A 26,463-nucleotide genomic window follows, 5' to 3' on the forward strand; every position below is an offset into this window, starting at 1 on the left:
TGTTGGCAATGAACTCCCAAAGACTAGCTGGGCATTGTTACGGACTCGAAATCCACATGTTTAAGCCCAAACCCCTAATGTGACTATATTTGGAGATAGGAACTTTTGGGAGGTAAATAAGGTAAAATGAGGTCATAATGGTAGAGCCTTCATCCAACTGGGCTGGTGTCCTTATATGAAGACAAAGACATACCGGAAATTGCTCCCCGAGTTTGCCCAGAGGAAAGACTGTGTGAGGACACAGTGAGAAGACAACCATCTACAAGCCAGAGAGAGGTCTCATCAGAAACCGTCTCTGCACGTACCTTGATCTTGGGCTTGATTTGCATGAGCTCCCATCCTGGAGCCAGTTTTGAAGATAGAGATATCCAGTTTCCCTTGAGAAAGCCCATTGACATCTTGCCAAAAATTGATACCGTTCTTCTTCCTAGCCTTCCTAACAGGACCTGGGTCTTCCTAGCCTTTCCTAAAAGGACCTGTGTCCTTTTACCAACGTGTGCATTAGGGAAAAGGAAATAGAATTTTCTGGCATTACTAGGAAATGACTCAGAGCTGGCATTAATTCCTAGAGGTACAAAGCAATACTGCTGTCCACCAGGCAAGACTCCAGGAAGTCTGCTTCTGGTCCATTTCACTGTGGGCACAGTGGGTCCCTAAACCTACCCGGAGATTATTTCCCTAACTCCAGACAGTATCTTTAACATTGTTTCTTTTATTTATTTTGAGAGAGAAAGCAGAGGGGGAGGGGCAGAGGGGAAGAGAGAATCCCAAGCAGACTCCTCCCTGAATATACAGCCAGAGGTGGGGCTGGATCCCACGACCCTGAGACCATGACCTCAGCCAAAATCGAGAGTCGGACACTTGGCCAGCTGAACCTTGCAGGTACCCCTAATATTGTTTCTATGACTGATGGAGGGAATGCTAGTACCACGAAAAAGGTCAAGCGGAAGCCACTAGAAATTCCTCTAACCGTGGCAATAGTAAGCCAAAAGCCACAATGGCGGGGCTGCAGAGTAGTGACAACATCAGGGACTGGAAAGAGACAAGGGCGGAGATTGCCGCCATATCTCCGCTCAGCTCGCTTACTCAGCTGGAGAAGTCAAGTGCGCTACGGAGAACGACAGTGAGCACCTGCAAGTTTATTTCTTTATCAAGGATTTATTCCCATTGTATCTGCTCTTCAGGGACCGTGTCATTAGTAGGAAAAATTAACAGGTGCGCTGACGCCCAGTACACAGCCACCAATGTGGTGCGTGCTGTTTTCTCTATACTGAACCCGAAAACCCATCAGCAGCAGGGGGCTTTCATCTGGCTGAGCCAGCCGTCCCCCTTACCGACCCACCCTCACGGGAGATCAGCACTCCGGTCCCATGTCATAAATGAGTCACAGAGCCCCTTACCATGTTGCCATGCTCTAAATTTGCAAGCTGATCATTGTCTCACATTTGGACATTTTGGGCAGATGTACATTATGCAAACTGTTCACAAGGGGAATAGACCTGCCTTTCCAGAACGGCTCACTCTTATCACCTCCATCCCAGTCGAGGTACACTCGGGCTGCCTGGACCAGGAGGCTGAAATGACAAGCACCTTACCTCTCCTTGTTCTGGGAGGTGGGAAGTCCAAGCTCAAGCAGGTGCAGATTCAGAGTCTGGTGAAAGTCTGCTTCCTGGCCTCTTGGCTTCTGAGGACAGACTTCCCCCCGGGTCTTCACGTTCAGGAATAAGTCAAAGAACTCTCCACAGTCTCCTTGATGAGCACCTTCTCCCATTCTTGGAGGCTCCCCACTCATGGCCTAATCACCTCCCAAACACCCCTCCTCCAAAGTGGCCTCCCTCCAGACACCACCATCTGGGTGGGGATTAGGTTTCAAAATACCAGTTCTGGAGGAGAACAAGCAGTCTACAGCAACCCTCCAAACATTCCCTTTTATTTTATTTTTTTCTGATTTCAAACTCTGTTTGTCTGGAGTAAGGGGACACCCACGTCCTATGCAGGGAGACCAGGGGCACAAGGGGTCCCAGGCATGACTGGGGTTACAGGTCACTGCTGACTGTCTCAGTTTTCTTTCTTCTCTCTTGTGAGAAGCATCTTTCTTCCTATATTGTTCAAAGAAGTGATACTGAACCACGACGCTAAGTCTGGCGCTGAAAATAGGTTATTACAACATTTTGAGAGAAAATTATCCTGAGTTGATTTGGCACATCCAGACCTCCTGGGGTCTGCTGAGCCTGAAGATTTGGAGAGGCAACAAAGGAAGCATCTTCTAAGATTCCTCCCACTTCCTGAAACTGAGAACGGACATTGACTGAGAAAGTCTCTGGGACAATTTTTGAAATCAAAGACTCTTTAAAGAAAATTATAATAATTCACCAGGCCTTTCTCTACCAACTTTTCCCCTGTTGGGCAGCGTCCACATGGGCTTCTCAGGGTTCCCTGTCCGGGGGTGTCAATCCTGGAGGGAAGAGAAAAGAGCATCTCCTTGGGGGCTGTCGATGGGGGCAAGAATGTGGCAAGTTCCCAGTGGCACAGAATCTGAGAAGCCATTGAGATTGAAAAGAATCTCTGACAAAATTTAAACTCCCCAGGACAAAGCAGGTAGGACGCGATGAGCTGTGACAGCTCCCGGCTGGTGTCCATTTATTTATTTTTTAAATATTTCATTTATTTATTTTGGGAGAGAGAGCAGCAGAGGGCAAGGGACAGAATCCCAAGCAGACTCCACACCGAATGCGGAGCCCGACCCCAGGACCCTGAGATCATGACCTGAACCAAAACCAAGAGTTGGCAGCTTAACCAATGGAGCCATGCAGGCACCCTGGGTGGTGTCCTTCCAAACAAATGGCTCCTTTCTTTTTTTTCCTCAGGGACTCCTGGATTTCTTGATAGGGTAGAGAGACTAGGAGAAAATCAAGATCTAACTAAGAACCACAGACATTTCAAAGGAGCCTTTGATTTGTGGATGGACTCGATAGTCTTCATTGCAAGATTACGTCAGTCTCTAGAGGGTTCTGTCAAACCAATCAAACTGTCCCTTGGCTAGCCTTGGGTTGGTCCTGGGTCTGTTGCAGAGCTGTGGACTGGATAAATGGCAAGGCTGGGAATGGGGACTGGAGATTGCTACTGAGCTACTGCACTTAGTGCTCTTTGTTCCTAAAGCCAAGAAAGGATTTCCTCTAAAAAAAACTCCTGGAAACTGTACATTGTAAGGAGGATTGTGCTCTGGCCCAGACAAAAAATACTACTTTCTGCAAAAATAAAACACACACACACACACACACACACACACACACACACACATACACAACAGATTTTGGAAGTTGTTACTCCTAGATCCAAAGGAGGAAGTTTAAGCTATTTAAATTCTGTGGTTTGGAACAAAATAGCCCAAGATTGCACTGTGGAGAGAGGACTTCTTTCACTTCTCCCAGAATACTCTAGAATAAATCAAGATGGTTCCCCCAACAAGCTTTGAAATCAGGTGTGCATTCCACGTCTCCCTGGCCCTGGAGACAGGCTAGAACCCCATTCCAGAGCCTTCCTGCCTTCTCCACTCACTACAGACTGACTCCAAATTGCAATTCGCTCTCTCTGGGGCTCCAGGTGAAGCCTCTTTCCAAGCCCTTCGGGATGCTTGGTTCTGGAAAGGAAACTCTCCATCCAGCATTCTAGAGGGGGCCTCTGGTAAAAACAGTTTCTGTCCCCTACCTCCTCATTTGTAGTGTTTTCTTGAGGCTTTATTTTTTAGTAGGCACATCCAAAGTCCCAAATGGCAGGCGGTAACTTGCTCCCTCCTGCTCCGGAGCATTCCATCTCCTCCGTCTCCAGTTCCTCAACCGGTTACTGTTGTCATGAGTTTCCTGAATATCCTTGAGATTTTTTTTTTTTTTTGGTAAAATACATATAATCTAACACAAATGTACTTGTAGTGGTAGTAACATTCTATGCCGATCGCTCTGACCGTTGCTTTTATTTTAAAATATATATATATGTACACCATGATCTTTCTCATTTTCTCTTCAATACACTCCATATGGAGTGCATAGCACTCCACTCTTTAATTATGCCATAATTTATCTAACTAAATAATTCTGAATAATTAGGTTTTTCCCTATATTGTTATTAATGCTGGAGAGACTAGACTTCAGCACAGTATAACCTCTCATGTGTGCCAGTATTTGAAATATTGGTGGGTCCTGACAAATTGTCCTCCCCAGCACCAAAGCCTCCTGGATATTCTGTGACGAGCGTGGCTGAGTAGGATACCAGCACACAGCACAACTCCTCACTTCACTTCCTGCCAACTATGAAGTAAAATCCTGAAAATCAAGGATTCTTGTGACGCTGGAATATTGCTTTCTCTTGGATAGCCTTGGGAGTGATTTCTTTCTGGGTCCCACTTAGAGTAAATGTGCCAAACGAACAGAAACAGCCAGCATTGGTAAGATGGGAGTGTGAGAGCCGGGGCCTTGCACCAATGTGAACCCTAGTGTCCAAAGTGCCCACCTGTGTGGGGCTGTGATGGCCGAGTGGTTAAGGCGTTGGACTCGAAATCCAATGGGGTCTCCCGCGCAGGTTCAAATCCTGCTCACAGCGCTTGGTGGTCTTTTTTTCCATCCAAGTTACAAAATCACATTCTCACCAACAGATGTGTTTTCGGCTTTTCATGTTATTCCGCAAACTGGACTGTAGTAAGGCAGCTTCCTACCTCTCCGGAGGTCTGAACTAACCACCACCGCCGCACAACACACATCACACACACCGCGCAGTGTATGCTGGCCCTGGTATCCTGGAAGCTGCGCACCTGTGAATCGCCCGCCCTCGCGCTCGCGCGCTGCTTCCTGAGGCCCCGCGAGCAAAGGCGCTCAGGACCGTCTGTTCGTTTTGCCCTGGGATTAGGAAATCTGGAGGCAAATCCCAAGGGCAAAGAGAACCAGGAAATTTTATTTCTAAAACTCTTTAATGAAAGGCCTCCGGCTGAAGATAGCAACGTAGGTAAGTTTCCTTAAAGACCTCTGGTGTTTAAAAAAAGAAAAAGGAAAAGCAAAACCTAAAACAGACTGTTAGGAAACATTAAGGTCTAGGATCGTAAAGATCCATTAGTATGTGTGTGTGCCAAGTGCTCTTTAAAACATCGCACAGAAATGAGGAGATGGAAGCAAGGAGGCAAAGAACAATTTGGCCAAGGCAAGAAGCCGCGTGGGGCAGGTGTCAGGTGCTCCCTGGCTGGCCTGGGACCCCAGCTCCTGTGCTTCTCGCCCTCAGAGGAGGGGACCCGAGTCACTTAACAGTTGCTCTTGTGTTTCCATGTGACTATTCCACCGGCACTGAGCACTTTAATTTACTAGCTGATTTAGGTAATGATGGCTCCTAGTCTTTAATTTTATAATTATAAATCCAAAATTCTAGGTTCCTATGTGAATTGAGTTCTTAAAATGTTTACCTTTTTTGAATTCTTGCCACCCTGCTGCTTAATTTGGGAAGGTGGGTGTTTCTGAATGTCTGCTCTGTTGCACAGAGTCTGAAATCACCTCGTTCAGCCCAAGTTTGGCTCTTTGGAGAGTGAGGTGGGAAACATATGATTAATAGACAGTAGTATATTTTATTCCACTTTCCTGGTCATTATATGAAAATTGTAAATGATGCAAATGTATGTAAATGGTGATGTAAATGACAGCTAATAACTGATCCACGCACATAGCCTCAGTATTAAGTACAGAAGAAAAATGCGATGCTGATGGACCAAGGAACCCATTGCATAAACTACTGAACAGTTCACAGATAGAAAAAATAGAAACAAGCATGCACATAAATGAAAAAAAATGCAAGTGACATCGTGTCACACACATGATGTTTCAGAAATGTAATTTTTTACTGGAAGGTACTCATGCAATCTAGCCAACCCCGATCGGTCTGCTTTACTGGAATCCACAAGTCTTTTCTGTTCAACTCCCTTCTCCCCACATCAGGAAGCAACTCAGTGATTCTAATGAATAATGAATAATGAACACCCTTTAGACAGGAGGGCCAGTGGCGCAATGGATAACGCGTCTGACTACGGATCAGAAGATTCTAGGTTCGACTCCTGGCTGGCTCGAGCCTCCTCTTTTCTTTTCTCACAAGAATGTCTTTTCGTGTTTCTTCAAGTTGGTAAGAGAAACAAACTCTCCAAGTGCTCTGGAAGGTAATTTATACGATCTGGCTCCTCACCAGGTGGCAGCCTTGGCCCTCGGGTAAGTGGGAGTAAGTGCTCAACGGCCCCTCTTCTGCACGTCCCTTTTGCCATAATGACAGGGACTGAAAGATCTTCGGAAAGACAACTTCCAGATCAAACGAGGTATGTTATTCGGCCATAAAAAGGAATGTTGTCATATATGGTACAACGTGGATGAACCTTGAGGACATCTGCTGAGTGAAAGAAGCCAGCTGTGAAGGGCCACATGGTGTGATTCCTCTTATAGGAAAGGTCCAGAATGGGCCTCTCCACCGAGATGGTAGCTCCCAGGAGCTGGGAACGGAGGGAAGGTACAGAATTTGCTGGGGCTGATGGAAATGTTTTGCAGTTACATAAGGATGATGGTTGCACAACTCTGGGTGCACTAAAAACCACTGAATTGTACACTTTTCCCTGAATTTTATGGTATATAAACTGTACCTTAATATTTAAAAATCAAAGAAGCGTCAAAGAGAAAAAAAAATCACACACACACTACAAACCAGTATTTTTCTCACGACGTTTTCCCGCATTGGGGAGGGCTCTCTCTCTCCCGCACACTTTCTGTCTCTGAGCATCGGTCCGGAGGAAAGAGAAGGGACACGCCCTGGAGAAATGTTGAAGCAAGAAAGGCCCAGCTGTGGACAAACGGAATCAGAGCCTCGCTTAGACCCTCAATTCGCCGATCTTCGCAAAAATGCAAGTTGACACGCACGAAAACGACTCAGCCTCCTTGGCCCCTCCCCGCCTGCCCCGCGAGGTCCCCCGCAGCGCCGCCCCCCCCAACCCCCGCCGAGAACCGACACCGGGAATCTGTTCAGGGTCGTAAAGGATCCCAGACTGAAGTGGAGCAGACGAGAGGCTGAGGATGTGAGGGAGACGAGGGAGCGACAGCCTTTGGCGGGGTCTCTCCAAAAAGGGGCCTCCTCTGCAGGCGCCCCTGCGCGTGCCTCCTGCGGCGGGGCGGCGGGTGGGGGCACCTGAGAAGCAAACGGAGCTGAAGGAGTGGTGGGAGGGGCGGGCGGAGGGGGACACGGACGAGCGAAAGTGACCTTCAGGGGCTTTATCCTACAAACGTGGGCTGGCGCTGGGCAGCGCGCGTGAGAAGGGGAAGCCCGCCGCGCGTCCAGACCAAGCTGGATCCGCCAAGGTGAATTAAAAGGTGGGGAAGGACGAAGAATGGTCCAGAGGATTTGGAGTCTCCTGCAGGAAATGCTTCTCAAATTTCCGCGCGCAGCAGAGTCCCCGCGAGGGAGGCGTGAGCGCAGTTTCTGGGCCTGGCTCCGGAGATGACACCTGGGCTCGCAGGAGGCGGCCGGGGACTTTTTAGCAAGGGGATCCCGGCGCGACTAATCCGCAGGCCTCACTTCACTGCCGGACTCGGGCTTTTGAGTTTATCACCCGCTTTTGACAGCCAACACCACCGCGGAGCTTCCAGGGAAGAATGAAAAAGAAAACAGCCTATACGGACAGGGAAATCACTGCTGTAGCACTATTCCGCTAGGCTTGAACCAAGGTAATCAGTTTTTTCCCAGGGTCATTAATTTTAAGGTAACCGACCGTTTCTATTCTCAAGATTTTTATTTTCCTCAAGATTTTTGTTATAAACGTGTCAATTTCATCGAATACTTTTTATTTTCCTTTTTGGTGTCTTGTTTTAGAAAGAAGTACATTTCCATCTCCCCCTCAAACAAACAAAAAGACCTTAGATTTAATACTCACAATCTTGAACCTAAAGAAAACTTAGGTTTTTTTTTTTTTTTTTTTTTTTTTTTTTTGTAAGCTGCAGGTCGGGAACTTCTCTTCCCCATAAAAACATCAACAGAGATTGTTTTGTGAAGAGAAAATGTTTTTGTTTTCCCCCAGAACGTTCTAGAGCCGCACTGTCCAAAACAATAGTCATTAACACATTTCTAAAACTTAGCTCTAGGGATGCCTGGGTAGCTAAGTCCCTTAAGCCTCTGCCTTAGGTTTAGGTCATGACCCCAGGGTCCTGGGATCCAGTCCTGCATCTGGGCTCCTTGCTCAGCAGAGAGCCTGCTTCTCCCTGTGCTTGCTCACGTTCTCTCTGTGTGTGTCAAATAAATAAGTAAATTTTTAAAAAAAACTTAATTCCAGAAAAAAATGTATGATTTCTTAGTTATGGTTTTTTTTTTATTGATTCCATGTTGGATTATAATATTTGGGGGAAAAGCATTACAATTAATTACACTTGTTTATACTTTTAGCAATAGCTACTTGGAAAATTAAAATTACTTATTATATAGTTTTAAGTCTTACATCTTCTTGGGGTTATTGACGTGGTAACACCAGTAAAGGGCAACCAGTTTGCCAGGATGCCATTCTTTGGGGCAGACTCCGTGGTGGTGTTGCATTCCAAAGAATCTGTTTTTTACTTAAAAAAAAAAAAATGCATGTATTCTTCTCCAAAAGCAATTCTTAGTGTGTGAAAACAAAAAATGTTTTGAACTTAGTTTCTTTACCTGCCTTTTTTTTTTTCTCTGCAAGAGGGCTCTCTTGTCTTGTTCCTAAGCAGAGTTGTCTGCTTAGGAAACAGAAGAACCTGGGTTGCAGTTTGGTGAGGCTCTGTCTGCAGGCTTTGTCACTTTGAAAATGTTAGTCCCAGTTTTGTTGCAGTCAGTTTGGCGGATTTATTCTTGAAGCAACCTGAGTTACTCAATTGTTACATGATGTGGAAGACTAAAATCCTGACATTTACTTTATAGATGCCTTCAGTTTCAGAAGGTGGTGATAATAGAAGTGTTCAAAGAAGAGACAGAAAGACTGGATGGAAGGTGTTAAAATTTGCATGAAAAAATCACTCCTCACTGCTCAAGACTGAAGCACCATAAACTATTACCTGAACACCAAAAAATTCAGAATTCTCGTCTGATGACAATGCAATGAGATTATCAGTGATTTGTTTTGCAGTGATTGGAATATTTTGTCTTTGACCTCTGAATTTATCATCTGACAGCTTGTAATAAGAGCTCCAGCAGTTACTGGAAATGCAGATTTTTATTTTAAATGATCCCCACAACTGCTTTTAATTCTTTTCACATCCTGAAAGAGTCACCATAGGTGTGATTCAAACTCACACATCAATAGCTTACTAAAAGCAACATATCCATCTCAGCCTAAATACTATTTGTCCCACAGGCTACGGTCCTAACAATCTAAAAATGATGAAATGCTCATAAATGGGAGAAGAAACCATGCACTGTCAAGAGAAAAACTAATCAACAAAGTGGGATTCAGAGATGTCCCTTGTAATGGAACAGTCAGAAAGGAAGTTTCAAATACCTGTGAGTATCATGTGAGAGGCTCTAGTGGAAAGTAGAGACCACGTATGTCGGCAGATGAGAAATTTCAGTAGATTGTTGGAAACTGAAAGTCAAATGGATATGCTAAATTAAAAAAAAATACACAATGTAATAGAGCTATAGGATGCTTTTAATGGTTTACAAAAAAAATTGGAAAAAAAAAGATCATTGAAGAGTTAGTGATTAATGTCAAGTGGTCTAATATATTTATAACTGAAATCCCAGAAGGCAAAGAAATAGAGAATGGAAAAATTATTTGAAGAGATAATGACTGATTACTTTCTCAAAATAATGAAATCAAGCCACAGCCCCAAGACCATAGAAACCTAAGCATTTCATATTGGGGTGTGGTGTGACCCTATTTACCTCCAATTCAAACTGCTGAAAACAAATAGAAGAGAAAATATTGAAGGCAATGAAAGAAAAAAATACATATTATATATAGCTGAAAAAGATAAAAGTTGCTGCAGACTTCTCACCAGAAATTACATATGTCATGAGACAAGGAAATGACACTTCCAAGTGATGAGAGACCAAAAAATCATAATAATTTTTAAAACCCCAAAAAACTCTTAACCCTGAATTCTCTACTAAGCAAAAAATATTTTTCAGAAATGAAGAAGATATAAAGATATGTCCAGACAAACAACATCTAGCAGACTTGCACCATAGAAAATGTGAGAAGGTACTCAAGAAGAAGGAACAGGAGACAAAAGAGATACGAAGGACTGAATGTGCACAGAAATGGTTACAGTGCAGGCACACAGAAGGCATACATTCCCCAATTTTAATCACACTCGATAAGATCGACTCCATAAAGCAGTAGTAACTGCTGTACCGTAGACACGAAAGCAAACACATGACAATGATAACACAAACCAGAGAGGGCTAGTCTCTCGCTCCACACAGGCAGCAGCAGGGGACCTGGGCTAATTGTATGTGTGTATAGAAAGCCCTAGGGAAGCCAGTCCAGATCATTTTTAAAAACATGAAAGACTTGGGGGGGGTGCTGGTTGGGAGAAGGGGGGTGGGGTTATGGACATTGGGGAGGGTATGTGCTATGGTGAGTGCTGTGAAGTGTGTAAACCTGGTGATTCACAGACCTGTACCCCGGGGATAAAAATATATGTTTATAATAAATAAAAAATAAATTTAAAAAAACATGAAAAACAATAAGGCAATAGTGAAGATAAAATTAAACCATGTTTCAATCAGAGAAAGACAATTATCATATGATCTCCCTGATATGAAGGATTTGAGAGACAACGTTGGGGGTTTGGGGACTAGGGAAGGAAAAAATAAAACAAGATGGGATTGGGAGGGAGACAGGCCATAAGAGACTCTTAATCTCAGGAAACAAACTGAGGATTGCTGGGGGGAAGGGAGTGGGAGGGATGGTGTGGCTGGGTGATGGACGTTGGGGAGGGTATATGCTATGGTGAGTGCTGTGAAGTATGTAAACCTGGCGATTCACAAACCTCTGAATTCACAAACCTGTGAATAATACATTATTTGTTATACATTATATAATACATACATTAGTTACATATACAATAATACAATACAATAATTAGTATTACAAAGTAATACAATAATACATTATATGTTACTAAAAATAAGAAATTTAAAAAAAATTAAACCATGTAAATGCTCATAAATTTCAAAGACAGGAAGAAAGATAAAGGAAAGAAACACCTAGAAGCAACTTAAGAAGACAGTGGATTTTAATAACAATATGTCAGTGATGACAGTGATGACATTATATATAGATTACCTGAAGGCATCAATGGTAAAGTCTGTCAGTTTCTGGATAATAAAAAATTGGACCCAGCTGCAATACTGGAGCAAACCCCAGCTCTTAACAAGGGAATTCTAATCTCACCCCTACCGGGAATGGGGTTCAAACCCATGCAGGCACATGCCCATTGGATCTTAAGTCCAACGTCTTAACCACTTGGCCATCCCGGTGGCACATGCAAGCATTCTTGTCAAAATTACTAAATTAGAATTTATTAGAATTCTTGTCCCTGGGAGGTTATGAATATACCTGAGAAATCTGAGACCAGGCATCCTGGGGTGGGGGGGACTAACAAAATGTCTATGTGCAACAACTATTCTAATCACTAATTTGTACCATACATTACAATGGGTGTTAGGGAAAGACTGACACATCCCTGATCTTGCAGACTTGCATTAAAATGAGAAATATTATTAAAGAAAAAGCACAAAAAGAAAGAAGTACTATAAAAGACAAAAAAAAAGAAAGAAAAAGAATACTCACATTGTCAGATTCAACTCACTTTATCACCACTTATGCTCAAGGGAAGACCCTTCTCTTAGTGGATTTGGAAAGAAATCCAAAAAGGAAAAGGAGTGGAGTAAGAGACAGAGAGAACCCAGACACATGAACTGTCTCTCTTAACTCTCCAAAGGTGGTCTCTACCCTGCTCACTTCTCATCAGACAACACTGGTTTGCCTGCTGAATCTAAGCCCCCATTCCAAAGTCAATGAATCTGACTGTCCAGGTGAGGGTTTTGGGTCTGGAACCAGAGAACAGTCAATATTGAGACAAGCTACCTTTGGAGTAACTTTAGAAAACCCCACAGTACACATACGGAGTTTGGAGTTTAACACGTGATACTGGTTTAATAAAGACGTATCCTAACCAAGGGTTCTAACTCTCCACTATTGACATCGCTTTCCTGAGTACCTAGTATGTGCTAGGCACTGGGTCAGGTGCATATAATCTACTCAGGCAGTAATAAGACGCTGTCCAGACACTTCAGTTGGGACTGAGTTTAAGAACTTATTAAAACAGGGTCCAGATATGCATTGGTGGGGGTTGTACTGAAAGTCTGTGAAGGCTTCTAGAATCCCCAACAGGGTTCCTTTTTCTCCATATTCCTGCCAACCCTTGTTTGTTCTTATCTTTTTTATAATAAAAAACATTCTGACAGGTGTGAGGTGATAGCTCATGGGGGTTTGGATTTGCATTTCCCTGATGGTGAGTGATGTTGAGCATTGTTTCATGTGTCTGCTGGCCATCTGGACATCTGCTTTGGACAAATTTCTCTTCAGATCCTCTGCCCACTTTGTTTGTTTTTTTTGTTTGATATTAGTTGTGTGAGTTCTTCATGATTTTTTTTTGGATATTCACCCCATATCAGACATATGGTATGCAAATATTTTCTCGTGTTCCATAGGTTGCCTTTTTATTTTGTTGATGATTTCCTTTGCTGTGCAGAAGATTTTAATTTGATGTAGTCTTACCTGTTTATTTTTGCTTTTGTTGCCTCAATTATTGTGATTCTTAACACAGAGTAGAATTATCTATAGAATTTATAAAATATACTGAACTAGAGAGTGTAAATACCTAAATGTGAGAGGTAAAAATTAATAGAAATGTAGGTAGAGAAATGTCTTTGTGACCCAGAGGTCAGAGAGGACCTAAACAAAAATTCTAAAAGCACAAACAGTTGGTATAGTTTACTTCATCCAAATCAAAATCGTGTTCAATGAAGGCCGCAATGGAAAGGTCAGTGGACATGTGTGAGTAAAGTAGAAGATATCTATCTGAAGCATTTAACAACAGCTTCATCCATGTCATGTTGTAAGAAGCCATAAAAATCAGCAAAATCGGGCAGAAAATTCAACATAAAATGGGTAAAGAATAGGAACAGGATGCTCATAAAAATGAAGATAAAGAAGACTCTGAAAAGATTAACTGATTTAAAGCAATTAATATTATTAGTACTCTATGAAAATGCAAAATAAAATGAGATATTACTCTACCAACATAGAGTTTGAAGAATTAGAAGGTTGAATGCACCCATTATTGCAGAAATGAGAATATCAGAACCCTCGTGTCCTGCTGATGCAGGTTCATGAGGAAGCAGCCATCCTGGAGAGCAGTCTAATAATTTTAACTCAAAATTAACGAGATCCAATGATCCAGATATTCTGCTGCTAGGTGTATATGATCCCCACTCCTCATGGCCTCCCCCAAATCTCAGAAAGTCACAGATCAAGTCATATGTGGATACTAACTGCAGCATTATTTTTGGTCCTTCAGAATCAGACTCAGCCATGCCCCCATCATTAGTGATAGGTAATAGATGATCGGTAGTAGACCGGTAAGTGTGGTAAATGCATAATAATGAATATTATGATACTATGAAATTTAATAGACCAGATGTTCATGTAACAACACTAGTGAACCCTAAAAAGAAAGGCTTTTTAAAAGATACCTAATGAAGTTCTTTCTTTCATTACAGGATTATTCTGCTCCTTGGTCTTCAAAATCCTACTGTTGCTCCCATGATTTTGTTTTTTTGTCCTTATACATTTATGCCTTTAAACATCCCTAGTCCTCTTTCTAACATAGGTTGGGGTAGAGAGAAAGCAAATGCTGTGCTTATTTCCCCATAATTATAATCAGGTCCATCTCTGACTGACTATGATTTTTCATCACTATGGAACACAAAGGGTTCCTAAAATAGTGGGTGGTGATAGGGAACCACCATTTATATTAGGATCGAAATACTAAAGAGGCTAGGGAAGAATTTTTTATGTCAAATTTCCCTGTTTCTCATTTCACCACTGACCATTTCAATCTAATGAGGTTAAGTTAAAGGAATAAATGTCATTTAGGGCATAATCAGAACTTCATTTGCAAGCTGTTTGTTACTTCTGATGACGCTTCCTAAATTCTGACACATGCTGACTGGGCTACCAGTATCCTTTGCCCGTGATTTTTTTTTTTTTCCCTGCCTTGTTTTTTAAACTTTCCCAAACCCACTCAGGAGATTTACTTATTGCTGTCCATCTTTGCATGAGCACCCCCCCCCCATCTTTCCTTTTCAAACCTCAAGAAAGTGTCTTATTTAGGAGTGTTAATAGCAGGTTGTGAATGACTCTCACCACCACCAAGATCCCGACAGGCTGCCAACATGAGGGAAAAAAACACGGAAGTGGGTGTCCTGCCTGATGAGACTTCAATTCTCCAGATCCTTCAGCTTCCAAAAGAAAAGAGCTTGTGATGTCTTTTGTCCCCCTGACAGGGAGAACATTTGATACGTTCCCTCCCCCAGGCAGTTAAAAGAAAGTGAGCCCAGCCTGTCCCGGAAAGAGGGCTTGTCCGTGTCCCTCGCAAAGGCTATGGGTAGGGAAGCTGACCATACTCACTCCACCTGCGGCTCGCCATCGCGGGGTCCAGAGACAAGTGTCCTGGGCTCGCTAGTTGGTTCTGGCTCCTACAGGACAATTTTCGGCCGTCCAGAGAAGGGCAGGGCATCTTACACGGTCAGAGACAGCAGCCTATGACATTAAGACTTTTCCCAGTAATCTGCCTAGAATCCCCCGCCCCCTCGTGTCTGCAAAGTGACTGGGGCTCTGGGGGGGACACGGGCCTGGCTATGAATTGTCCAACTCCGATATTGTGGATGCTAAGAATGGGAACGTGTAGAGGGGAAACAGCGCCTAGGGCAAGAATAAATTAATTGAAGCTCAATTTTAACTAATTCTGGAATGGAAAGGGCGCAGACGCCGTGAGTTTCCGTAGTGTAGTGGTTATCACGTTCGCCTAACACGCGAAAGGTCCCCGGTTCGAAACCGGGCGGAAACAAGGCCCTTTGCTTTTCCATAAATTCTAAATTTTGTTCTCCGAATTTTCTACTTCAATTTGCCTACTTTTCTGCCAAGTCTCAAGGTTCGTGCTCCCTTTGCAGCCCAAAACTCTAAGTTACAAGAATGCCGTTACACAGCAGGAGCAGAGCTGAGACGGGCTCCCTCTCCCCGTCAGGGTGCATCCTGATCAGGTTGCATCCTCCCGGCGCCGTCGGAGAATCTGCGCTGCGCGGCCGGGACCGCTGAGCGAAGGCCTGGTCCGCACCCTCTTGGGGCAGAAGCGACGGGGACCAGCCCTAAGAGGGGAGCGTGGCTGGTGGATGCAAAAAGGGTTCACGAAGCCCGCGGCGGCCGAGCGAGCCGAGCGGAGAGTCGTTCCGGGGGAGGCCGACAGGTGGCAGAAAGGAGCAGACGGGTCAAGGGCGGCCCTCTTAGGCCATTGCTGCCTGACTGCGGCCTTCCCCCTGATAAAACAGGAGGACCCTGGATTTCAAGCAGCGAAGTGCCTCCGCGGGTCTGAAGTTTTTTAGAAGGACCCCTCTGCCAGACCCGCTGTGTGCAGCGAACAATGGAAGCAAGGACATCTGTGAGGTCCCTTTCATCTTGCTGCGGATCAGAGAGAACGGTGGCTTGGACAGGATGGTGGCAGCTGAGTTGGTGAAAAGCAGTTACAGTCTGGATATATTTTAAAGACAGGGCAAAAGAAATTCCAGAGAAAATGGATACGGAGAGTGAAAAAAGTGGAGTCGGTAATGACTTTGAGGGTTTTCTTCAGGAAGGATGGAGTTGCCATTGACTGAAATGGGGTAGACTGGATGGAGCAGCTTTATTGGGGGGGGTAGTGGGAGCTCTGTTTTAGACGTGCCAACGTGTAGATGTCTGGTATAAAACACCCGCGGTAATACTAAGCGATCAGTTGACTACGCACACCCGGAGTTCAATGGAATGGTCTAGACTATAGACACAAGTTGGTGAGTTGTAGTCATTAAGCCATGAGAACAGATGAACTCACCAAGAAATGAGTGTTTATAAAGAAGATGTCCAGGGACCAAACCCTGGGACATTCCATTATAGAAAAGGGTGGCGGAGAAGAGGGGAAACAGAGGATATTGAGAAGAAGAAGACAGGGAAGTAGAAAGACTACCAGGACAGCAATGTCTTGAAGTCAGATAAAGAAAATATTTTAAAAAGGATGAGTTGCCTATGGCCCCTAAGAAGTCAAGGACTTAGAAGTGATGATTAATTTTAGACATTTAGAGGCCATAGATAGGAAAGGGAACGAGGGAAGAAGGAAGGAAGGTCGAAGTAAAATGCTGAGAATATAAATTAACCACAAACTTATCAATAGCCACCAGAACCAGTCTGTCAATGATAATTGTTTTCAAGGCAGTGAATCACCTTCAACCCCTGCTTTCTAAAGGTCAGCTGGTCAGAGACAGATTCATCTCAAGGCCCTTGAGTGCTAAACAAGCAAGAGCATCTCTTCCCAAAATCATGTTTCTGCAGAGTATATCAACCCGCTCAGCCCCCCGAAGTCCTTGCTTCCGTGAGCCCCCTCCCCCAAAAAATCTTCCCTTGGCTCTAGCCTAGCTCTCCCCCTAAGTGAGCTTTGGCTCCATATTTCAAGTTCTGAGTGATGGTTTCATCATCCTTTAAAAATGCAACTTTATCAAATCTGAAACATCTACCTTTCATTTTTTTGCTGGGATTTTATTTTTTATTCATTTCTCATTCCTGCTATCCTTGTGTATCCTGTACAATAATGTGGGCTCTACAGCCATGTTGTCTTGTCACAGATAGACTCGGGCAGGTGTTTGTCCTTTATACGGGTGTGTTACATTCAGCAAACAAAATGCCAACATTTGAAAACACCCTCTGACAGAAAGGCTTTGCACACTCTCTCCACAAATAACTTACTGAATGCCCAGCTTAGGTTCAAAACTGTTGTAGATCTGAGAGATCCAGAAAAAAGAAAAACAAGAACTCTTTGTAGGGAGCAAACAGGTAATTTTTAAAAAGGAAAGGAAAGGAAGGTACACTTGCGTACGATTTGATTTTTTTAACAATAGGAAATATGGACTTCCGTGGTGTTGAGAGGCAGCGGGGAGACAGGGGAAGATCAGGTACGTGAAGGGAGGAGCCACGAAATGGGTGTGCGGGACTCAGGGAATGGGACAAGGACACATGGGGGGGGGGCAGAGGCCAGGCCAGCAGATCCTGTGTCACCTCCAGTCCTACCCCTACTCCAGAACCTCCTTTTCTTTACTAAGATTTCTATGCGAAGGCTTTAAGCCACTTTTTCTGAAGATGGTGCTTCTTTTTCTTTCCTTCCCCCCAACCCCACCTTGGAGAGGGGGACAGAGAAGGTGCGTGTCACTGCTGAGGACTAAGAAATAACGTTGACAATTAACCTCAGTTTTATGTTGGAGAGCCTCTTCCCAATGCCTGCGTCGAGTGCAGCAAAATTAATTTTATTTAAACACAGGAACTAACGCCTTTCCTGGACTGTCTGGGGATCAAACACCCAACATCAGTGCTGTTAGCAGCACCTTCTGCCCACCTGAGCTAACAGCCACCTGGCCAGACCCTCTTCTTACTTAAAAAGTAAAAAGTTGGGGTGCCTGGGTGGCTCCGTAGGTGAAGTATTTGCCTTCCACTCAGGTCATGATCTCAGGGTCCTGGGATCGAGTCCCACGTTGGGCTCCCTGCGCAGCACGGAGTCAGCTTCTCCCTCTCCCTCTGCCCTGCTCTCTCTCTCTCACACACACCCGTTCACTCTACCTCTCAAATAAATAAATACAATTTTTAAAAAAGGTAAAAAGTTTATTGGCATTCTTGCTTTCTTTAAAGCTAAGGGATATCCTTCTCATTTTCCAAAAGAGACTTTTTTTTTAAGGGTGGTGAGACAGGGGGCTGGGCTAAGGAGCAGAAAGAGGGAGATTGGGAAGCAGATGGGGCAAGACTGGGACAGGGACAAAAGAGAAGAGAAGAGAGTGGCTGAGGACAAGCCAGGAGCAGTGAGGAAAGCAGAGCGAGTGGGCAGGGCCAGGACTGGGGGTGTATAATTTGTAGGACAGAAGGTAGAGGTCAGGCCTAGAAACGGGGAGGCTGAGGGACAGAGGGATGGGAAATCCAGGGGCAGGGAGCGAGCGAGAAATGGATCTCAGGGCCCAGGTCTGCAGGCCTCCACATGCCCACTCCCGGGTCGCTGCCCCGCTGTGGTGACTCCCACAGACGCCTGTCCGGGGAGAAGCGTCCGAAAAGAACCCGAGCTCCTGTCGACAGGCTATAAGTGTGCAGGCTGCGCCGGACACCTGACGAAGGGTGACAGGCGAGCAGAGCACCCGGAGGCTTGCGCGGACAGCATGGCCGGCAGGCCCGCCCTGTGGCTGGGCCCTCTGCTCCTGCTCTCCCTCTGGGCGTCCTTGGCTCCAGGTTGGAAGACGCTGAGGGTCAGGCAGGGTCTCCCCAGGGGGCCTGGCCTGACTCCTTCCCGGTCTGTGTCCCACAGCCTCTCTCCTGAGACGCCTGGGGGAGCACATCCAGCGCGTTCAGGAGAGCTCGGGCCTGAGCCTGACTTCGGGCCCAGGGGCTGGGGCCCTCCCGAAACAGGGGTGGCTGGAGCAGCCGCTGGACCCCTTCAACACATCCGACAGGCGATCCTTCCTGCAGGTGAGGCCCGGAGAAGGGGAGCCCGCTGCCGCCTTCCTGCCCTAACTCTGCCCCCAGTCCCCACATCCCTGGACCCCACGGCTCGTCCTCTGCCCTCTGTCAGCGCCCCCGTGGCCCTCTGAAGAGACAAGAGGGAGAGAAAGGGACACATAAATAAACAAGCCTATTTCACATACCACCAAAAACACGCGGAAGAGCGAGAAGGGAGAGAGGCTGCGAGGCACCGGGAGGAAACGAGAGGTCAGGCCTCGCCAGCCTGTTCCTTCTTCCCTGTCTCACCCGACAGCGGTACTGGGTGAATGACCGGCACTGGGCCAGCCCGCGGGGACCCGTGTTTCTGCATCTGGGGGGCGAGGGCAGCCTCGGGTCGGGCTCCGTGATGAGAGGTAAGAAGCGAGGATGGGGGAGACGCGGCTGGGGAGCTGGTGGGGGCAGGGGCGGCTTGCGCGCCCCCCAACCACACGCTCTTCACAGGGCACCCTGCGGCGCTGGCCCCAGCCTGGGGGGCCCTGGTGATCGGTCTGGAGCACCGGTTTTACGGCCTGAGTGTGCCCGCTGGGGGCCTGGACGTGGCCCAGCTCAGCTTCCTGTCCAGCCGGTTCGCGTGAGTGACTTGTTTGGGGCGGTGGGATGGCGGGTCTGCGTCTCAGCCTCCCTACATCGTTGTGGCCGGTGCATCATTGTCGCGCGGCCTGAAGCGGACCCCTGGGTCTCTGGCTCATGTTTTCTTCTCTTTTCCAGTCTTACGCTCTGTCTCTGGATCTCTGGGTCTCTATCCTCCCTGTCTTTCTCTCAGGCCATACTTGCCTCCCTCTCCGACACAGCGTCCCCACTCGTCTTCGCTTCTGCCCCAGCCCCGCTGTCCAGATGCGGCTAAGGGCCGGGCACAGCACAGACCCCCTCGCGGGCGTCTCTCACAGGCCTCTCCTCTCGGTTAGAGGAAACGAGAATCTTCGGGTGGCCCCGAGGTCCGCTGTGAACCCTCCGACCAACACTTGCTCCCGCTCTCTGGGCTCCAGCTACTCAGAGGCCCCGCGGTTCTCCGGACTTCGGAGCACGCTTCCCTCCGCAGGGAGGGGGCTGCCCCCCACGTTTGTGCAGATGCCTCCCCCTTCTCCCCCTCCCGGACCTGACTGGGTGACAGCCCCTTCCGGTCCTACACCTGCTCCGCTGTTCTCCACTGCTCCCCGCAGGACTGATCTGTCCCTTTCCCGCCTGGCGTCTCTCGGCCTCCCTTCCGCCTGCACCCCTCCCTGTCCCCACTTCGGTGTTTCTTTCTCTCGGTCTATCCATTTTCCACGAGCGATACCGGTTTCTGACGGCAGGAGGGATGCACTCACCGTTTCCGAAAGTCCGGGAAGGAAGAAAAACACTTGGGATAGGAAAGAGGATGTTAGACGCATCCCAGAGCCCCTTTTAATTGGGTCTGTCCTTCCTCCGCTGGCTTCGCCCGCTCCAGCCTGGGACCCCAGGTCTTCCCGAGTGACTAGCTCTCCCTTTCTGCCCGGACTTGTCAGGTTTCCACTTAAAACGCCTCAGAGATTTTTCCTCCCCCACGTAGTCCGGGGGGGCGCGGGTGGAGGCTCTCCCGAGGGGCCTCCCCTGGCCCAGGCTAAGAACGCGGGGCACGGGGAGCCCTCACCCCCATCCCGGGAGAAGAGCCCTGGCGTCCGGCCACACCCCCTTCCCAGTCGTGTCTCCGGGTCCCGCCCGCGCTGGGAGGGAATCTTCGGGGACTTCCGGCGAGGAGGGCCCACCGAGCCTTCCCTCTGCCCCCAGGCTGGCGGACGTGGCCTCGGCCCGCCTGGCACTCGCCCGCCTCTTCAACGTGTCCGCCTCCAGCCCCTGGATCTGCTTCGGAGGCTCGTACGCCGGCTCCCTGGCCGCCTGGGCCAGGCTGAAGGTCCCCGGGACTCTGGGGGCGGGCTGGGGGTCCCCTTCCGAGGACAAGGGTACCCGGTTCCCGTTCGCTTCCCCCCGCGCACTCCTCTCCCCCCTGAGGAACTTGTCACCAGAGTCACCAGAGGGTGGGGTCTTGCCTAAGACCGCAGGACGCGGGAGTGACGCGGGGAGGCGGGAGTGTGGGGTCCCCGGTCCCTCGGCCCGAAGGCTGACGGCTGTCCTCCCGCAGTTCCCCCACCTCATTTTCGCCTCGGTGGCCTCCTCCGCTCCGGTGCGGGCCGTGCTGGATTTCTCGGAGTATAACGAGGTGAAGACGGCGGGCGGCGGGTGCGGGAGGGGTCCTCGCGCGGGGAGCCCCCTGATTCCTTCTCCCGTGGCCCCCCCTGCAGGTGGTGTCCAGAAGCCTAATGAGCACGGCTGTCGGCGGATCCCCCGAGGTAGGAGATGGGGCCAGTCCGAGGGGGTAGGGAGACGGGAGGCCTTGGAAATGGGGGCTAGAGGAAAAGGGGGAAGCTTGCAAGGTGCGGGGGTCTGAGGGAGGCCTGAGACCCGGAAGGTGGGCGGACTTTAGAGCGCTGGACGGAGAGATGGGGCGGGCACCGAAAAGTAGGGTGCCCTAGCAGGGGCGGGGCTGATGCGGGGCGGGGCCTGGGGCGGCGACCCTATCAGGAGGGAGAGGCTCCGCGCTTGTTGGGGTGGCTGGGATGGGACGACCCTATGGGGTGGGGTGGGGTGAGGCTCGGCTCCGGGTAAGAGGTGGGGGGGCGACCCTGTCAGGGGATTGAGGCTCCACGCGGGGAAAGGGGGTCCGTGAACAGACCCTATCAGGAGGGAGAGGCTCCGCGCGGGGTAAGGGAGTCGGGGAGGGGGGGGACGGGCGAGCCTCTCAGGGCGTGTGGCTCCGCGCTGGGCGCGGACCTCTCAGGAGGGAGAGGCTAGCGGGGCGCGGCCTCGGGCGGGCATTCGGGGAAAGTGGAGCGCTCGCGAAGGACGCGGGTCGGGGCCAGGAAAGGCGAGGCCCAGGCCGGAGTCTTCACCAGCGCGGACCCTCGTTCCCCGCAGTGCCGGGCTGCGGCGTCCGCAGCCTTCGCGGAGGTGGAGCGGCGGCTGCGCGCGGGACCGGAGGCTCGCGGGGCGCTGCGGGCGGAGCTGGGCGCCTGCACGTCGCTGGACCGCGCGGAGGACCAGGAGGAGCTGCTGGGGGCGCTGCAGGCGCTGGTCGGGGGCACCGTGCAGTACGACGCGCAGGCGGGAGCGCCGCTGAGCGTGCGGCAGCTCTGCGGACTCCTCCTCGAAGGCCGGAGCAACCGCAGCCTCTCCGCGCCCTACCACGGGCTCCGGCGGGCAGTGCAGGTGAGCGGCCCTGCGCGCGGCTTGGTGCGGGGGAGGAGGGTCAGTCGGCAAAGGGTGCCTGCTCCTCTGCCAGACCTTGGGCCAGCGTGAACCCTTCTGAGCTGTAGTTTCCTCATCTGTGAAATAGGGATGACACCTCCGGGCCCTCTAGAAGGTGCAGTGACTTCGGTCAAGGGAAGCATGCCGTTTGCAGGCGTTAGCGACTGTGACTGTTACCTCTTTCGCCCATCTTGTTCTGTCCACTTCCCCGGGCCTGCAACAGAGTCTAGCGCAGCGCAGAAGCTCAATTAGCATTTACAGAAGGAAGGAGGAAATGTAGTAGAGCCGGGGATTCCAGCCACGGAATCCACAGCTACAAAGAGCTCTTCCTTCTCCAGCGCTGTCTGGACCAAATGCTGTAAGAAGGGCTTCACATATATTATTTCACAGAATCCTCGTGATAGTTCTAGGAGCGAGGCACTGTTTTCATCCCCACTTACAGATGAGGAAGCCGAGGTCCAGGAGATGATCACTTGCCCAAAGTCTCACAGCCATCTAGTACCTCTAACACACAGGCACCCAGGCACCACTCACTCTGACCCCTGACTCCCACGAGAACTCTGCAGATCTTTGGACTTCTGACCTTTGACTTGCAAGGACTTATGTATGCTTTCTGGCCCTGGGCCCTGACTTGCTGCCAGGACAGGAGGAATGTATGTATGTATGTCTGTATATTGTCCTCTAGGTTGTCATGCACAGCCTTGGCCAGCGGTGTTTAAGCTTCTCACGAGCAGAGACAGTGGCACGACTGAAGGCCACAGACCCCCAGGTGTCCGGTGTGGGTGACCGGCAGTGGTTGTACCAGACTTGTACGGAGTTCGGCTTCTGTGAGTGGCCCGCCGCACCCTCACCCCCCAAAACAGTATTCTGTGCTGTGCCCAGAGGAGTTGTCTCCTGGAGGGTCCGGACTGATTTTCATTTCGCTGACACAACTGGCCAGACTGCTGTGCATTGGGTGTGGGTCTAGAAGATAGACACTCCACTGGAGTGTGCGCGTGCCCTGGGCCCTCACATAGCTTCTCTCACACAAGCCCTCCACATAGGTGATCATCCGTCCAATCTGCGCTTCATCCGTGTCCCTGTCCTGGGAAGGGCCCCCACCATCTCCTGAGTTACCATCTAGAAACCCTGGCAGTGTTTCCCGTGCCTCCTTCCCTTTGCCCCCACAGCCTGTCAGTCCCTGAGCCCTGCCTGTTCACCTCAGCTCCTCTCTGTTCCCAGATCTGCTGTCCCGGTGGAGGTCCCCAGCCCCTCCTGCCGCCATCTCTGACCCAGCCTCCTCTCTGGTCTCCAGGTCTTCTTTTCACCCATAAAATCTAATTTCCTCACTGCATCGAGAGTGATCTTTCTAAATACGACCTTGTCCTTCCTCTGCTCAAAACCCATGGGTCCTAGAGTGGGATTGCCAAATACAATGCAGGATGCCCAGTTACATTTGAATTTCAGATAAACATTTTTTAGTGCATGACCTAAATATCGCATGGAACATACTTATACTAAAAAGGTGTTTGTTCCTCTGAAATACAAATGTAGTGGAACATCCTGTAATTTCAGGGCTAAATCTGAGTACCATACCCCAGCGTTCAGATCCTTTCCACATCCCTTGAAGGCAATGAAGATATGGTTTAAAGTGAAGTACTCAAAGTCCAATTCCATTGTTTCATAGCGATGTGATCTTGTACAAACTTGGGCAAATAACCTAAGCTCTCCCCCTGGGCCTTAGTTTCCACATCTGCAAAGTGGGAATAATGACAGCGCTTCTCTCATAAGGTGGTTTCCGGAATTAAGGGAGGTAATATATGTCACATGCTAAGAATAACACTGGTATACAGCAGGTACTCCCCAAATACTTATTATTATTATCATTATGATGATGATGATGATGATGACAAGACATTGCATATTTTGACCCCCTAATGTACCAGCTTTCTTGAAACCTCAGGAACTTGGCCCATACTATTCGTTTGTCCTGGATTACTTGTCTTCCTCTCATCACCCAGTTCACTCCTCACAAGATGCTTCCTCCTCAGGAAGCCTTACCTGATTGCTAGAGCTAAGTCTGCCCCCTGGCCTACCGTCCCACCCCCTCCATAGTTCTGTGTTTCCCCCCCTAGTGCTTTCCACAGTCTTATCATACAGACCTTTTTGCCTGTCGCCTCTGCACTGTGAGCCCTGTCACCTCAGATCCTGGGACTATCTTGGTTGCTGCTGTGTTCCCAATACTGTTCACAATGCCTCTGAGCATACAGGAGGTGCTCAATAGGTGGTGGAGAAAGGAATGAGTGAGTGTCAGGCTAAGGGAGTTCCATGAAGGCTGGGGGGGGGGGGATAGGGAATTTGAGCAATGGAGGGGAGGTCCAGTTTGTGCTTTTCACTCCTGTGTCCGCCCCCTCCCCCAACCTATGTGCATCTGCAGGCTCCTCTCTTTATGAGGCTTTCTCTTTTCTGTCTTTGCCTGGTCTGGCTCACTCTTTCTAATTCCTGAAGGTTTTTATCCCTGGCCGGATGCTTTCCTGGAGCCTGTCATGCTCCCTCTGGGATTCCTCTTTCCCGGGGCTTTCTCCATCACAGACTTGACCAGGAACTTACTCAAGGGAGGGTATGGAGCAGATTTGGTCATCACCAGAGAAAGCTCTATAAGTGATTAGTAAAGGGGAGGGCTGTAGGCCCCAGGATGACAGACTTTCCTTCCACAGATGTCACCTGTGAGGGCCCCAGATGCCCTTTCTCCCGGCTCCCCGCACTGCCCTCCCAGCTGGAGCTCTGCGAGCGGGTGTTCGGTCTCTCCACTTCATCCGTCGTGCAGGCTGTGGGCCAGACCAACTCGTACTATGGTGGCCAGACCCCCGGGGCCACCCAGGTGCTGTTCATTAATGGTGAGCCGGGCATCAGACCCTGCCTCCTAGATCCACACCTAGCTGGGGCACAGCACACCATTGTTCCCTTTCTTACCAGGGGACACAGACCCCTGGCATGTGCTGAGCGTAACACAAGCCTTGGGACCCTCGGAGTTAGCCCTTCTCATCCCCGGTGCCTCCCACTGCATGGACATGGCCCCGGAGAGGCCCTCAGACTCCCCTAGCCTCCACCTAGGGCGCCAGGTAAGAGAGCCCTGAGCTGGGTCCTCAGCATGCTCGTTTGCATATTGCTTTGCACGTGCCTGCCCTGGGCCAGGCCGGAGTCTGACCTTCCCAGTTCTCCCCACAGAGCATCTCCCAGCAGCTGCAGATCTGGCTTGGACTGGCAAATCAGAGCTCTGTAAGCAGTGGGGGCTGAGGGGCCCATACCCTCACCTCTCCCTGGGTGGCTGCCTCGGTCCTGGACGGACTCACCAGAGGAAATCTCCGGGAATTGGGTTTCAGCCCCTGTGTCCACAAACGTGGCCGAAAGTGTTGTGGGACCCAGAGTTGTGAAAATATAAACGGAGAATTATCCTCATTGTGAATACTGGTTTTTCATTTTATTTTTTAGGGAGCATTTTATTAATCGTTTCATGGCTATCCTTTTTTGTTGCTTCAAGTATCTTCTGGAAAGCTACTTTGTGTCATAGAATTCTGGGCCGATCTCACACTGATTATTTTCTTCCTACTTCCGGAAACACAGCGACTTGGTAGGAATCAAGTCAAGCTTGGCGGAGCCCCTTTGGGCTGCTATAAGAGAACACGCGATAGATGTGATGGCTTAGGGACAAAGCTAGTGATTTCTCATGGTTCTGGAAACCGGGAAGTGTGAGATCAAGGCATCGGAAAATCAGGTGTCTGGTGAGACCTCGCTCCCTGGTTCCTACTCAGCTGTCTTCTCTCTGGGGCCCCACGTGACAGAAGAAATACTGGTGTTTTTAATGCTAAATGTCAGAGTGATGCGCTCTGGCCCAAGTCCTGCTCAGACCCTGCTCAGACCTCGGACCCCTGAGCTGCCCCTGCCTCTCACTGTTTCTCTCAGGGCCCTTCACACCCCCACCTCTGCCTTTGTCTCTGAGTCTTGTCCCTTCTCTGGATGTCGTCATTTCTGTCTCTCTGTGTCCCAGTCTGTCTGTCTTCACTTCCTCTCTGACAGTCTCCACTGCAGTCGGCTTTTGTCTCCCATCCTTGGTCTCTGGGTCACCTGAGTCACTTTCTACCTCATCCTGTATCTCTGCTCTGTTTCCCTCCACCTCAGACTTGTCCTGTCTCTCCTTTGCTGCTTCTCGGTCTCTGTCTCCCTGAGACAATCTCCTTTTGTGTCTCTGATATTCCTCCTCTCTGTTTCTCTTCTTGCCATTTAATCTTTGTCCTTCTCTCTCTCTTTCAGCCTTCCTTCCTAAGCCTTCACTCACCATCACTTCCCACCACCTG

General features: G+C 48.9%; 1 protein-coding gene and 4 non-coding genes across 5 annotated transcripts; 4 read left to right on the forward strand and 1 right to left on the reverse strand.

Moving 5' to 3' along the window:
* The first annotated feature begins 4,515 nt into the window (after positions 1-4,515).
* TRNAS-CGA lies at positions 4,516-4,596 on the forward strand. Its single transcript has one exon. It is a non-coding gene; the product is annotated as a tRNA-Ser (tRNA).
* A 1,428-nt stretch (positions 4,597-6,024) lies between these two features.
* Positions 6,025-6,097, forward strand: TRNAR-ACG. Its single transcript has one exon. It is a non-coding gene; the product is annotated as a tRNA-Arg (tRNA).
* A 5,325-nt stretch (positions 6,098-11,422) lies between these two features.
* Positions 11,423-11,505, reverse strand: TRNAL-UAA. The gene has a single exon. It is a non-coding gene; the product is annotated as a tRNA-Leu (tRNA).
* Positions 11,506-15,088: 3,583 nt separating this feature from the next.
* Positions 15,089-15,161, forward strand: TRNAV-AAC. Its single transcript has one exon. It is a non-coding gene; the product is annotated as a tRNA-Val (tRNA).
* Positions 15,162-18,494: 3,333 nt separating this feature from the next.
* Positions 18,495-25,463, forward strand: PRSS16 (serine protease 16). Its single transcript, XM_032338177.1, has 12 exons — positions 18,495-18,598; positions 18,675-18,835; positions 19,122-19,221; positions 19,310-19,439; positions 20,615-20,738; positions 20,967-21,044; positions 21,127-21,174; positions 21,800-22,090; positions 22,815-22,956; positions 24,826-25,005; positions 25,085-25,230; positions 25,337-25,463. Exons 1-12 carry the CDS (start codon positions 18,529-18,531, stop codon positions 25,403-25,405), a joined length of 1,539 nt encoding a protein of 512 aa, XP_032194068.1. The 5' UTR covers positions 18,495-18,528; the 3' UTR covers positions 25,406-25,463.
* The last annotated feature ends 1,000 nt before the right edge of the window (positions 25,464-26,463 follow it).

Source organism: Mustela erminea, chromosome 4, assembly GCF_009829155.1.
Source record: "Mustela erminea isolate mMusErm1 chromosome 4, mMusErm1.Pri, whole genome shotgun sequence".
Taxonomy (NCBI): Eukaryota; Metazoa; Chordata; class Mammalia; order Carnivora; family Mustelidae; genus Mustela; species Mustela erminea.

What these genes read in the sequence shown, in the direction of transcription:
- PRSS16 (XM_032338177.1), top strand. Translation starts at nt 18,529, where the DNA reads ATGGCCGGCAGGCCCGCCCTGTGGCTGGGCCCTCTGCTCCTGCTCTCC. An exon ending in CCGCCTGGGCCAGGCTGAAG is followed by an intron (nt 20,739 to 20,966) that starts GTCCCCGGGACT and finishes GTCCTCCCGCAG; the next exon opens with TTCCCCCACCTCATTTTCGC. An exon ending in GCCTCCACCTAGGGCGCCAG is followed by an intron (nt 25,231 to 25,336) that starts GTAAGAGAGCCC and finishes TTCTCCCCACAG; the next exon opens with AGCATCTCCCAGCAGCTGCA.